Raw genomic sequence first — 14072 nt, 5'->3', positions numbered from 1 at the left:
AATTTTCAAATAAAATTAAAAAAATAACAAAAAGCCGATCAAAATGCCCCTCACAAATCCTTGCACGTGCATGCGCGCGTTTCAACACCATTACCATGGTTACCATGTAACTTCCTATTTCTCATCTAATTTGCACGTGGGTGGTCGTACATATTACAAAAATAATTCTTTGAATTATAGTAGAGATGTCAGAAATCATATCTTTCTTAAATCCTTCAAATTTAACTTTAAACTAAAAACTGTCTCAGAGTTCCTATCCCCACATTTTGGCTTGCGAACATCGTATAGAACTCCAGATATATGGGTTGAAACGAAGCAAAATCAATACATTGTATAATACAAGTTATAATACAAGTTATGAACAAAAAATGTCCGGCCTTGATACTGAATCCTTCACTGTTGGAGGAAATTGAAAAATACTGTTTTGGTGTAATAATTAAAAATTCTAGAACATTACACATTTGTTTAATGTCTCTTCTATTCAGCCGATTCAGCCGAATCATCAGAAACGTGATTTATGATTGAGACTTGGTTAACGATGTCATTCTTTTCCCAGCTCATATCATAAAGAGATCGAATAACATTTCGAAAACTAAACGGTCCTGTTTATTTCTCTCGATGAAATTAAGCGGATTGCAGTATGCAGTAGTATAGAGTGAATATAGAAATTAAAGCACGTCAATTTTAAAATTATATTGTAATTATCAAACAAGTTATTTTATTACATGTTTCAAATAAAACCTAATAAGTTTCACATCGTAATCCTCATTTCAGATAACGAGAACTATTTATATTTCGTGGCATTAGTATGGAGACTATTTCAAACATTCTAAAAGACTGTAGGTCTTATAACATGACAAATTTCAACCGGCTGTCAAAAAACATACTTAACCATAACAAGCCGTTTATATCTATTGTGTTTAACAACATTGATGGGAACGCATCTAACTTTGACAGCTTTATTACTGATATGAGTCAATATGATGAGAAATTTGCAGTTATTGCGCTAGCTGAAACAAACATTGATGAGGAAAATAAAGATTTATACAAAATTGATGGTTACAGCAGTGAGTATAACTCCAAAACTGATGGGAAAAAGAAAGGTAGTGGCCTTGGTGTATATATTGACAATAAGTACCAATACAGCCGAATCGAAAAGTTATGTAAATGCTCTGACAATCTTGAAACACTTTTCGTTGAGATCACTAACACAGAGGTTCCACAGATTGCTGGTGTTGTCTACAGGCCCCCTAGTGGTGATATTCTAGATGCACTTGCTGAGCTTGACGTGTTGATGAAATTCCTACCGTCTAATAATGTAGCCTTGACAGGTGACTTCAATGTTGATCTTTTGGCCCAGGGACGAAACATAGCTGAATTTGAACAAACTATCTACAGTAACAATTTAATCCCTTTGATATCGATTGCCACCCATGCCAAGCCGGGTTGCAACGAAAGCTTAATTGATAATATTTTAGTGAACTCTACTGAGCGTGTCTTAGGATCTGGAATTCTTGAATCCAAGATTTCCCATCATAACCCAATCTTCTGTTTCATATCGTGTAATACTAAAGAGAGTCCAAATGATACCAAACTTAAACCTAAGTATGATTACTGTGAGTCTAATATAGAAAGCTTCCTTAATGATATTGGAAGGGATATCTACCGATCGAACTTTTCGTATGATGAGGAAGGTTTTGAAAAATTTGTCGAAACTGTCCATGAAAAAATCGAACTGAATTTCAAATTGGACTCTACTGCTGGTTTTCAATCAAAACGCAATAGATTGATGAATCCATGGATCACTTCTGCGTTAATTAAATCTGTGTTTACTAAAGGCTTTCACTACAAGCGATGGAAGGCTTCGTGTACCAAAATCAACCCATTAGGTGAGGAAACTTTATATCTTAAGTATAAGGAGTATCGTTCTATCCTAAACAAAGCTATAAAATCTGCGAAAAAAGCCCACTATGGAAAAAAATTTGAACTTGCTAAAGGAAATATTAAAAAACCTGGGAATTGATTAACGAACTCAGGGGTAAATCTAAAAAAGATATAAAAGCATCATTCTTAATTGATGGTCGAATTGTAACTGAACGCCGTGAGATTGCTAACGGATTTAACATCTACTTCTCGTCTATTGCTCGTAATCTTAATTCAAAAGTTCAATCTTCTGTACCATCTCGTACGGTAACTGATGGCAATTTTATTAAGACGAAGTTTAAACAATACCTCAAGGGCAGAGAAAGAATAGTGAACTCTTTTTTTCTCAGCCCCTGTGACGAGGAAGAGATAAGTAAAATCATTGGTAGCCTTGAAAATGGGAAGGCAAGTGATATCTCTGTTAAAGTCTTAAAAAAGAGTGTAAATTATCTGTCTGGTCATATCTCTAGATTCTTTAATTGGTTCTTGGACAATGGGGTCTTTCCAAACAAGCTTAAAACGGGCTCTATTACACCAATTTATAAAAAGGAGACTCACGATGCCTTGATAACTATCGTCCTGTTTCTACATTACCGTTATTTGGAAAAATACTTGAAAAAATAATCTATAATAGGTTATATAATTACCTCAGTGCTATGAACGTGATTTATGATCGACAATTTGGTTTTAGAAAACAACACTCAACATCTCATGCCGTAAACTATTCTGTCAATAAAATACTTAATGAGATTGAACAGAAAAATCATGTAATTGGAATATTTATTGATCTAAGTAAAGCATTTGACACAATTGAGCACGATAAACTCCTGCATAAACTTGAACACTATGGAGTAAGAGGTATTGCACTAAAAACTCTTGCTAGCTATCTAACAAACCGTAGCCAAGTAACTTCTTTTCAAACTGAAAAGTCGGACAAGTGTTCAGTTGAGTATGGTGTACCCCAGGGGTCAGTGTTAGGACCTCTACTATTTCTGATTTATATAAATGATATTGTGAGCTCCTCAAGCTTGGCTGAATTCGTCCTGTTTGCTGATGATACAAATATTTTTGTGATAGGTAGTTCAGCACAGGAAGCTTTTGAAAAAGCTAATCATGTAATGAAACAAGTCAGTAACTATATGGAGTCTAACAAGTTACATATAAATGCAGGGAAAAGTTGTTATATGCATTTTCAGCCAGGTTTGTCAAGAGCAACACAGACCTGTGCCAGAACACGGCCCTTTAACAGGAATCTAACGATTTTAATAGATGGCAAAAAGCTAGAAAAAGTTCAATGTACAAAGTTTCTTGGGGTGATAATAGACGAACAGCTAAGCTGGGAACCACATCTTAATCATTTATCTTTAAAGCTGAACTCCAGTATTGTATCGATTAAGAGAATTTGCAAATTCATTCCCAAATCTGAATATTTGAAACTATACAATGCTCTTTTTATGTCACATCTTAGCTATTGTATAAGTTGCTGGGGTGGGATCCCTAAACATAAGCTGAATAAAATCTTTGCAATTCAAAAACGATGTATAAGACTGCTATTTGGTAACATTCCCAATTTTGATCATAAAGAATACTATTTAACCTGTGCACGTTCAAGAACTTATAACGAACATATGGCTAGCAAGAACTACTGTCTTGAACACACTAAACCGCTATTCACCGAGCAGAAAATTATGAACCTGGAGAATCTGCACATGTACCATACATTTATGGAATTATTCAAAATTCTTAAATTTGATGTCCCCCAGTCGATTAAAGATCTTTTCAAGTTCTGTCCTAGAAATGAAAAACTTCGTCTGATTGTCCCATTACTGAGGTTAGATATCTCCCAACAGAACTTTTTGTACACCTCTACGAAAATTTGGAATGACCTCAGCCCCTATGTATTCGAAATATGTGATGCTAATGTAGATGGGTTGATAATCCCGGGTTCTTCCAAGAATTCAGACTTATCAGCTTCGTCAGGTGTTATTAAATCTAACCTTAAAAAGCACTTGCTATCCCTCCAAAATCGAGATGACCCTAATACATGGTAACTAATCTATATTATATCTCAAACTCTACATCCGGTACGGCTATGCACACATGATATCTCTCTCTGCCATGAAACATGGCTAACCTTTTAAACTGTGATTCAAAACCTAAAGCTAAACTAAAACTCAACTGGGCTCTCCTTTGTCACCAAACTAAACCAATAAGTAATTTAAGATTATTATATTTTTCTATATTTGTATACTGTAATTAGTATATCATATATTGACGTAGTGGATGGTTGAGGGGGTTTCAAGCACAGGTCACTCTCAAATCCTAAAGATAAGCAGTGGCCTTCGGCACTTGAAACATCTTCAAACCTCCCCTGATTTATTTATTATTGATATTGTTTGATTGTGCCGTAAAAATAAATATTTGTTTTATTAAATATTTGTTTTATTAAATATTTGTTTTATTATATTTGGCGCTAAATGTTAAATCTCAGCCACGCATGCACAATTTGAAGGTTTATAACCTACCAGGACGCGCGCCAAGTTGGACTCGTCGACGGTCCTAATAATTGGAACAAATATTTTACGAGCATCACCCGTTCAATGCACAATTACAACTTGTACGCGGCACGGCATGAACCACAGTGTGAAGCAAAATGCTTTATAATTGTGCCATGCTATATTTAGTTTTCTGTGGAGATATTGTAGTACGCGCCACATTTATATTTCATTATATTTGATATCATTGTTTGCACTATTCGTATTGTTTTTACATACAATATTATGTAATCTTAATATATAAAAAATTTACATTTTATGATATAATTTTGGGTTAAAAAGATTTAAGCTAAAAAATATAACACGTTTTTTATTTTAAATGCAAAATATGCACGTAAAACGCATTTATATTGCATTTAAACTTGTACATCGTTAATAGACTGATTTGCAGGTGCGTGTTACTTTTATGTTTTAACTTTGAACTTCGAACTTCGAAGCTTCATTCTTCAATCATAATTTATATAATTATATAATATTTCGAGGAGAAAGCGGCGCGCGCTACTTTGAAGAAAGTTTGAATTTAGACGAGTACTATTCGTCAGATTTAAAACTAATAAAGCAATAAATACTTAAAAATATTTTTCGTTTATCATAGCGCCGCGCATTATTATTAATCACTATTTGCTAAATTATGGTATTTTAATTACATTGCATCAAGTGCAAAATGTTTGTTGTAAATTTCCAGATTAGAAACAATTTATTTTTATACGTTTGAAATAAGAAGTATTATATTAAATTGAATTGAACCGTTACACAACAAACATGAACGAGTATATTTAATAAAATGCGTGGTGCCGCGCATCTTTGAAAATTGTTTTAGAATCGGGCGCTACCAAAATTTAAAGAAGCCTTCTATTTCCTTTATCCACATGAATTTTATCTACATTACAGCAAAATTAATATATCCTGGCATCTCGAGGGGAAAAGCATGGTATAGAAAAGAGAGGTTCGCATGATACCATTGCCCAGTTTTGTAGCCTCTTGAATTACCTGTCAAGCGTCTCATTAACCCCAAGACCTCTTATGCATATATTGTGTCTTATTGCAATGGAATATATCTCGATGTGTACTCAAACTATCACCAAATGCGATATGATTAATGAAAAATCAATTTTCTTGCAAAATACATGCTAATTGACTTTAAGTTGGGGGGGGGGGGGGGGGGGGTGTTAAAGTAAAGTAAAGTAAAGTGTTGGGGAAGAGTAAAGTAAAGTAAAGTGTTGGGGAAGAGGCTCAACGAAATCTCCAAGCTGAGAAAGGGGGCAAGTGCTTTGTTAACAGCACTACCATTAAAAGAGTATGGATATCTGATGAATAAACAACAGTTCTCAGACGTTATAGCTCTTAGATATATCCTGAATTTAAAGGATTGCCCTAAGACATGTACGTTTGGCCAGAAATGCTCAGCAAACCATGCGCTCATCTGCATTCTGCAACCTCGGTGGATGTGTGTCACTGCGGCATAACTCGTTAAGACACCTTTGCAGAACTAATGAGAACTGTGAAATGTAAGGATGTGCAGCAGAGAGAGCCAGTTCTTCTTCCAGTTTATGATATATAGAGTTACCAGAGGGAACAGTTCTTGGGGACCCAGCTAGGCAGGACATTTATGCAAGATCGATTTGGAAAGCTTCAGAGAGGGCTTTTGATTTAAGGGTGTTCAATGCCTCAACCCCCTCCTGTTAACTTTAAATGGATCACTATGCAATGAAACACACCAGTTGTTACAAGTAATTATCAAACCCCACAGACAACATGTTTGTGGTACATTCTGAAATAGAACACAATTAGTATATATTATATCGACTATCATAAATATATAAACCAAATATATAGCAATTCACAATCTCCCGTTCTTTCTTAAAAAGGCTTTGAAAGATTTAAAATATTAAATATAAAATAAAGGTGTCACAAGAAAGACTATAATCTTTCTAAATATAACTTCCCTCTTTGTGGATACATGCACAACATGTAATAGAAAATCGTTTTAAACGAGCACATTATATAAATCACAAATACCAATATATTCACTCTTTTAAACGAGCACATTATATAAATCACAAATACCAATATATTCACTCTTTTAACTTCTTTAAGTTTCAAATTATTAAGATTATTAAAATCCTTCACGCACAATATTAAAAACTTTGAATACAATGTTTATTATTGGAATACAATTCTAAACAGTTCATTGTCAAATTCTCCTGACGACAATACCTCCCGTAGCAGTGAAGTTGGAGCTCCAGCTTTAGTCAAACAATCTGCAAGCTGTTTCTTTGTTGAAATCCAACGAACTGTCATTTCACTATTGTTCACTCGCTGTCTCAGGCAAGCTATTGGTATCCTCAATCCCTTGTCATCAACATTTTTCGAGGTTTGGATAGCATCATGTAGAGACTTGCAATCAGTCATTACAATGACATCAAGTTTTCCAGATAACATGATCTCACTCAGCTGAGCTTGGATCAACTCACATGTTTCCACTGCTTCGATCATTGCCCAACTCTCCGCTGCTAAAGTACTTTTACATACTCTCCGGATTTTTCTACTCTGCCATGTAATGGGGCAAGATTTTCCTGTAAGCGAAACAAGGAAAATTATGAAGCCTCCCTGAGAGCTACCATCCTTCAAGTTTCCATACGATGCATCACAGAAAACCACTAAGACTGACTCAGGCAACAGTAGTTTCTTAAACCTGAGTGTTAGAGGATTCTTTTCTAAGAACTTTACTGTTTTGTTTACCATTTTCAAATCTGCGATGGTCCCTTCAGTCACAGAATTACTAGCAAAACATGTAGCATAAGCTACATCTGGCCGTGTCTGTGTTGATACCCACAACAACTGTCCGCACACAGTTCTCAGTTGTTGCTTTTCTTTCTCGTTGATTGGGAGCGTATTTCGATTCACTCGGGTGGGGTCGATCTCTATTCTTGAAATCTGGTCTGCATACCCCAGTTGTGATACCAGAATTCCAGATTGTGTTTGCTTTACATCAAGACCAGTATAAGCAAATTCAACTTCGACCTCCGTACTTAGACGAAACTTCTTCTTCAGTTCCCCAATAACTTCCCTTTCAAACTTCTTGCTTCCACTGAACATCAGATCGTCAACATGCACAGCAATGATACCCTCGAGTTTTCCTTCATCATACCAGAACATGAATGACTCATCATATGACGATACCACAACATTTAACTTCACTAGAGTATCACGAAGCTCAACATACCACATTCTAGGTCCGTCTACTAACCCGTAAATACATTTGTTCAGTTTCCAGATTTTCCTCGTTTCAGCTTCCTTCGGAGGAATAATGAAGACATCTCTTGAAATCTTCTTGCCTTGCAAGAAGGCAGCCTGAACATCGATGTGTTGTAACTTCCAACTTTCTGTTGCAACTATTGTAAGGAGCAGTCTTATAGAGTCCCTGTTACATGTTGGGGAGTCCTTTCGTATGTTGCTACTATTTTCTTGATAACCAAGTGCCACTAAACGAGCTTTAACAGAACCTTCTGCTTTCTTTGTAATTACCCAACGAACACCAACATTGGACTGTTCGTTTGCATCAACTTCCACGTAAACCTTGTTTACTTTGAACTTCTCAAGCTCTGCTAGCTTGGCATCTACAACTGCTTGGTCATACATACTCACACTGGACAGCAACACCTCTTCTTCTGTTTCTGGTGACAGGTCATCTCTCCAATTCACAGCAAGCTCATACCAATCCACACATTGGATGCTCTCCTCACCATCAAGTTGAATATTTACACAGTTTTTGTAACTGCCAGTTGATTTTCCCGCACGGCTATTGATATAAGCTTTATGCCAGATCTCACCATCCTCCTCTGGATACTTTGGAAGAAACTCCACGTGACTTCTTGCTTTAGGAAGTCCTGATTTGTGCTGAGGTCTGATTGTTGCTGTTGTCTCACTTTGAGGCAGTGTTTCTGTTTCCGGTACAGAAACTGCTGTTTCCATAGAGCAAGATGGTTGATCCTCTAAGAAATTTCTCTGCGTCTCTAATGGGGATTTTGGTGAACTTGATACAATACTCGGGTTAGGTTGCCCAACAACTGACTCTGAGGTAATGGGATATCCTGTTGTTGTATCCCTGGTTAGATGACATGCACTGCACTTATAATACTGATTTCCATGCTTTAAAATATATAAATGAGTAATGTCTCTCCCCAGTATAACACCTGGCCCACTCCATTTTGCAGATCCTTTTCTCTTGTACATCACCTTTTCACCGTTGCTATAATACTCATCATTGCTTGTCCGAACTTGGCTTTGCAGAGCTCTACGTATCTTCTTGCTACTTTCACACTTTGCAAATGCTTGCCTTGCACTGTGCATTGCATTAACATTATCAGCCACGGTTTTACTCACCGTTGTTTCTTCTAAAGCTGGCAGTCTATCATCGATGACATTCGGAAGTGAAGGGTTACGGCCCATTGTCAACTGATTTGCAGAAAACCCACCAAACATCTGCATGGAGTTTTTCGCACTTAGTGCCCAACACAATGCAACTTCCCAGTTGCATTTTGAATCTTCCTTCGTTTTTACCATCATCTCTGTCAGCATCTTATGATGACGTTCTACAAAGCTACAATCCCATTGCTCCAAGGGCTCTCGGCAGCTGAATTTTGCACATCCACATTGAATCTTTGACACATCTCAGTAAACTCCTCATTGGCGAACTCTCCACCATTATCAGCCATGAATTTCTTTGGATTTCCAAAGATGGATATCCATCCAGAGCAAATTCCTTGGATGATTGTCTCTTTCTTCTTATTGTAGATTATTCTAGCTGCTGAATATCTTGTCACCGAATCAATCATATGCAAGATATACACATTAGGAGTGCCAGGAACATTCTTAAGGTCCATTGCAACACATTCGTTGAACACCTTTCCTCTTTGGAGACCCACCACTGGTCTTGACTTGGGTTTCTTGTACATCAGACATATTTTACAACTGCTGGATACCTCATCAATTGCTTTCATGTATTCTGGTCTCTTAAATCCTGCAGTTTTCAGCAATGTTTTCAGTTTATCACTAGGAGGGTGTGAGAATTGTTTGTGGATTTTTTCCACTTTCCTCCTAATCTCCTTTTCGTCAGTACCAAACAAACCTTCTTCGCTGATTGTCATCACCAGATGTGGGGTCTTTCGATCTGGCCACTTCCTGCTACCACTTGTTAACTTTAAATGGATCACTATGCAATGAAACACACCAGTTGTTACAAGTAATTATCAAACCCCACAGACAACATGTTTGTGGTACATTCTGAAATAGAACACAATTAGTATATATTATATCGACTATCATAAATATATAAACCAAATATATAGCAATTCACACCTCCTACGCAAGCAAATCGATCCCAGCAATGTACCAGTCCCATTAAAATGATAAAAAACGGTGTTACAATGAAAGGGTTCTAGAAGTGGAGAAAGGAAGCTTCACACCAGTGGCGTAATGTTGCCTGTTGCCCCCCCCCCCCCCCCCCCCTGAAAAAGCGCCAAGGGTGAATTTGAAATGTTACTGCCAATATTTTAGTTGGAATACTTGTTTGAATACTTGTTTATTACAACAACAAAATAAATGGGGAAGAGGGATGGTATATTGAGGTAACGTACGGTAAGTGGTATTTTTGATAAGATTTTCAAACAATATTATATATGCATTCAATTAAATTAAGTGATGCAATTGGCAGAGCACAATACACAGACAACGGAAATTGTCCACTGCTACCAATAAAAAAAATGTGGCCTTATTCTGACTCTCAAGCATTACACAAACATAACAGAATCATGATAAATTGCATGAAACATCTCCTATGTACTCCACACACAGCTATATTAAGATTTTTTCTCCACCTGCTATGGCTTTTGAGTGAGGCACGTTTGAAAATGTAAAGTAAATTACAGGGCACAAATTGACATTCCTGACCAACGTGTATTGAAATCTCATTTCGTGCCCAGGTGTGAGAGTAAACATTTAAATATTTTTCATGCACACTGGCAAATGTCTTGCCTGTACTGGAAAGGGTTTGTTTTGGTAAATGGTTAATAGCTGTGTTCTGTAGAAGCCTTTGTTCCTTGTAAAGTAAGTTGTAACTCTTTTGTGTCAAGTAGTTTACACTGTTACACAATCCTTTGATTTTAACTGTTTAAAGCTGCCCCTTTGTCTTTAACTCGTTTGCTAAGTGTATGAACTATGTAATATATGATTAATAATGATATATCAGTTTATCATTAGCCAATTAAGGGGGCCGGGGGGGCCTTCATCAAAATTTTCTCGAAATTGACTTTATAGTTGTTTCTAATAGAGGGGAGTGATATCTATCAGATGCTTTTGGTCCCATGGAAAAATATTGTTCCTAGACGAAATTATTATCGGTCAAATGTCAGCGCTTATGTGTAATTGTATTGCGCGAGCGATTTTCAATTTTTGAAAATCTTGGACCTCAAAAAATCGTCAAAAAACGAGGTCCAAGATTTTCAAAATCGAATAAAATATGTTTAAAGGCCTATCTCAAAATTCTGTCTGGCTCATCTCTTTTAAATTATCTCTAGAACATATCCTGAAAGTTTCAGGGTGATTGCTAAAAACATGTAGGAGAAAATAGATTTTTAGACTCGATTTTCAGGACAGGGGTTGAAAATCGCTCGCGCAATACAACTACACATAAGTGCTGACCTTTGACCGACAATAATTTCGGCTAGGAATAATATTTTTCCATGGGACCAAAAGCATCTGATAGATATCACTCCCTTCTATCAGAAACAACTAAAAAGTCAATTTCGAGGGAATTTTGATGAAGACCCCCCGGCCCCCTTAATTGGTTGATTGATCCACTGATTGGGTCCACAGTTAGCCCAGTTATACAGAGTAGGTAGGTGGGCGTAAATGTACGAATGTTTCCCAGCTCAAAATTTGTGTTCAAGCAGGCCACTGGATTTTCTGTAAAGTAAAGTATTATTTTCGAAAAGTCAATTTTTAACCATTTTTAACCATTTTTATAGATTTCTTTAATGAAATTCCGACCAGAACCAATCTATTATCACTTTTAAATAACTTTTATTCTGTTTGACAATCGTTACTTGTTGTGTTTTACTACTATTACTGAATAAAAAGCATATGTGTAAATTACTTGACACGTAAATTACTTGACATGTAACTTACTTGACGCTGGTATTGACATGATCTGATATCTATGGATCTAAATAAACAAGTACATTATGTCTTGACATCAGAGTTAGCTTGTTTTAGCAAGATTTCAGCAAGAAATAACATGAAATGTGGCCAGCAGAAAACTTTTTTGTTATTTATGTATAGTAATTTACACTAAAAACAGGAGAAAGTAGAATAGCATTGCTCCGAATCTGCTTAAATTTTGAGTCCCAAATTTTGCATACAGCTTCAGTGAAGTGGTATGCACCTTTACAGATCAAGAATTAATGAATATTACAACAATCTCTTTTTAGTAAACAGCTTTTATTATAGAGTAGTTTTAGCCTGTAAAACATGACAATTTATGGGTATTTTGAAAACGCGATAACACAAAAACGAAGTGAGATATTTATAAGCGGTTTTTTGTGTCTAACAGTTTATAATCTTCTCTTTCAGACTCCAATCAAAGCTAGTGCCATAACTGAAATTTATTTTTTTCCCTCCTTGTTCATGTTTCATGAAATTGCCCATATACACATCTACTCCATCATAGGGGCAGGGATGAGTATAAGTAAAGTAAAGTAAAAATTATGACATAACATCATCACTAATGTCTACAAAGTATCATCACACTACATGGAAAAATAATTATTTCTCCATCAAATTTAAAAGTAATAATTTATCAAATATTAATCATGAATAAAAACAACATTAAAAAATTTAATTTATTATATTTTATTTAATATATTGAGGTTGTAAAAGACTTATATTTTTGGTCCATTTTCTTGCCTCTGTAACCACGTAGAGCATTGAGCGTTGTTCTTAACATTTCAAATCTTATTCTTGTCCTTACCACGTCGCAATATCTCTCTTTCTTTTTCATGGCTATGAGGTTCAGGTCATTTGTCTTAGCCTCAGCGTTACCAAATAGAACATGATTTTTCCTTCTCTTGTCTCCCTTGCTTACCTTTTCGATAGTATTAGCAATATTTCGACTTTTGAAGAGTAGCATTTCTGTAATATTGTTTCACAAACAAGACTTTAATTCAGTCTCGAAGATTTTCCGAACACTGCTTGACACCGCATGTCTTTCCTCTATAAGCTTATCCTGCAATTGAACTATTCTATCTGATTATTATAGATCTTTTCATTTTGAAAATCGGAAAAGTTTTTTTTCTCAGCCGAACAAAATTCCAGTTTAACAAAACTTCAGTCAAACAAAATTTCAATTTTATGCCATTTATTACAATGAAAGCCTTATGCGTACTTACAGCAGCTTTGCAACATTAATACTAATCAGATGAAGCTGCCTGCTCTAATCATCAGTTCTCCTGACCATATATAATACAGTACATGATGTACCAGTTTTGATTATATTACAGGGATCAATAGAAATTTACCCAAGAAAACATTTCAACTACGCGATTCATAAATAATATTCCATTCGGGATTTTACATGAATTATCATAATAAGATTATCTAATAATTGATTAAGTTATTTATTCTGATAATTTAATTTTTCCATCAAAGGTTGTTTTCAAAACTATGTAATCTAATTTACTTTTCCCTTAGACATGGCAAAGGTTGTCTTCAAAACTATGGAGTGGAAAGAATCTGTTGTACTCTTCCTCAAAGTCCTAAAAGTGGTGTCCCCAGTGTCTGGTGTTGGAATGATATCCACACTTTTCCTTTTCCTGTCTGTGGTGTACTATGCTTTTCTTGTACCCTACCAATGGAGAACATACTGCTTCCCAATATTTTTCCTGAATATTGGCCTGTCCCACTGGATTTTGATTAACACTCTCTACAATTATGTTCTGTCAATCATCATACACCCAGGGAGATCAAAAGGAGTTGGTCCATCTAAATGCAGAACCTGTAGAACAAATAGACCTGAACGCTCTCATCATTGCAGGCAATGCGGATTTTGTGTTCTAATGATGGACCACCACTGCATGTGGATCAATAACTGTATTGGCTATTACAACTATGGATATTTTATGAGAACCTGTGCTTTTGTTCTTGTTGGTGCTGTTTATGGAACAATGACAATGTGGCCAGAAGTGGTGGCATATTCAAATGGAGATTCTGTGATGTTTGCGTTTGATGATCTGCCAAATATCTGCTTAGGAGCATGGTGCCTGTCCTTTGCTGTCACCATTGGGTTTACCATTTTGAATCTGTGGTATATCTCGCTGATCATGTCTGGTATGACTAGCATAGAGTACAAGCAGCTGAAAGCATGGAAAGGAGCTGTTTCCCCTTACGACAGAGGGTCTAAAGCTAATTTGGCATATGCATATGGAGTAAAAAGTGGAAAATGGAGTCGACTTTTGTGGCCATGCTATTATGTTCCGTATAATTATTGGACTGAGGTGAATCTTGAAAATATAGAGACTGAATAATGCCAATAAAAAG

At 36.0% G+C, this 14072-nt stretch overlaps 2 protein-coding genes across 2 annotated transcripts in view; one reads left to right on the top strand and one right to left on the bottom strand.

The window, feature by feature from the left end:
• The window catches only part of LOC134821272 (coiled-coil domain-containing protein 63-like), a 108040-nt gene that overhangs the window by 83627 nt on the left and 10341 nt on the right, over positions 1–14072 (bottom strand). The window lies entirely within an intron of this gene.
• On the top strand, positions 6365–14059 carry LOC134821106 (palmitoyltransferase ZDHHC16-like). Its single transcript, XM_063831772.1, has 3 exons — positions 6365–7035; positions 7581–7714; positions 13227–14059. Exons 1-3 carry the CDS (start codon positions 6953–6955, stop codon positions 14057–14059), a joined length of 1050 nt encoding a protein of 349 aa, XP_063687842.1. The 5' UTR covers positions 6365–6952.

The sequence above is a fragment of the Bolinopsis microptera genome, chromosome 9 (genome assembly GCF_026151205.1).
Source record: "Bolinopsis microptera isolate Bmic1 chromosome 9, MBARI_Bmic_1.0, whole genome shotgun sequence".
Taxonomy (NCBI): Eukaryota; Metazoa; Ctenophora; class Tentaculata; order Lobata; family Bolinopsidae; genus Bolinopsis; species Bolinopsis microptera.
This window is presented reverse-complemented; position numbering and strand designations above follow the sequence as displayed.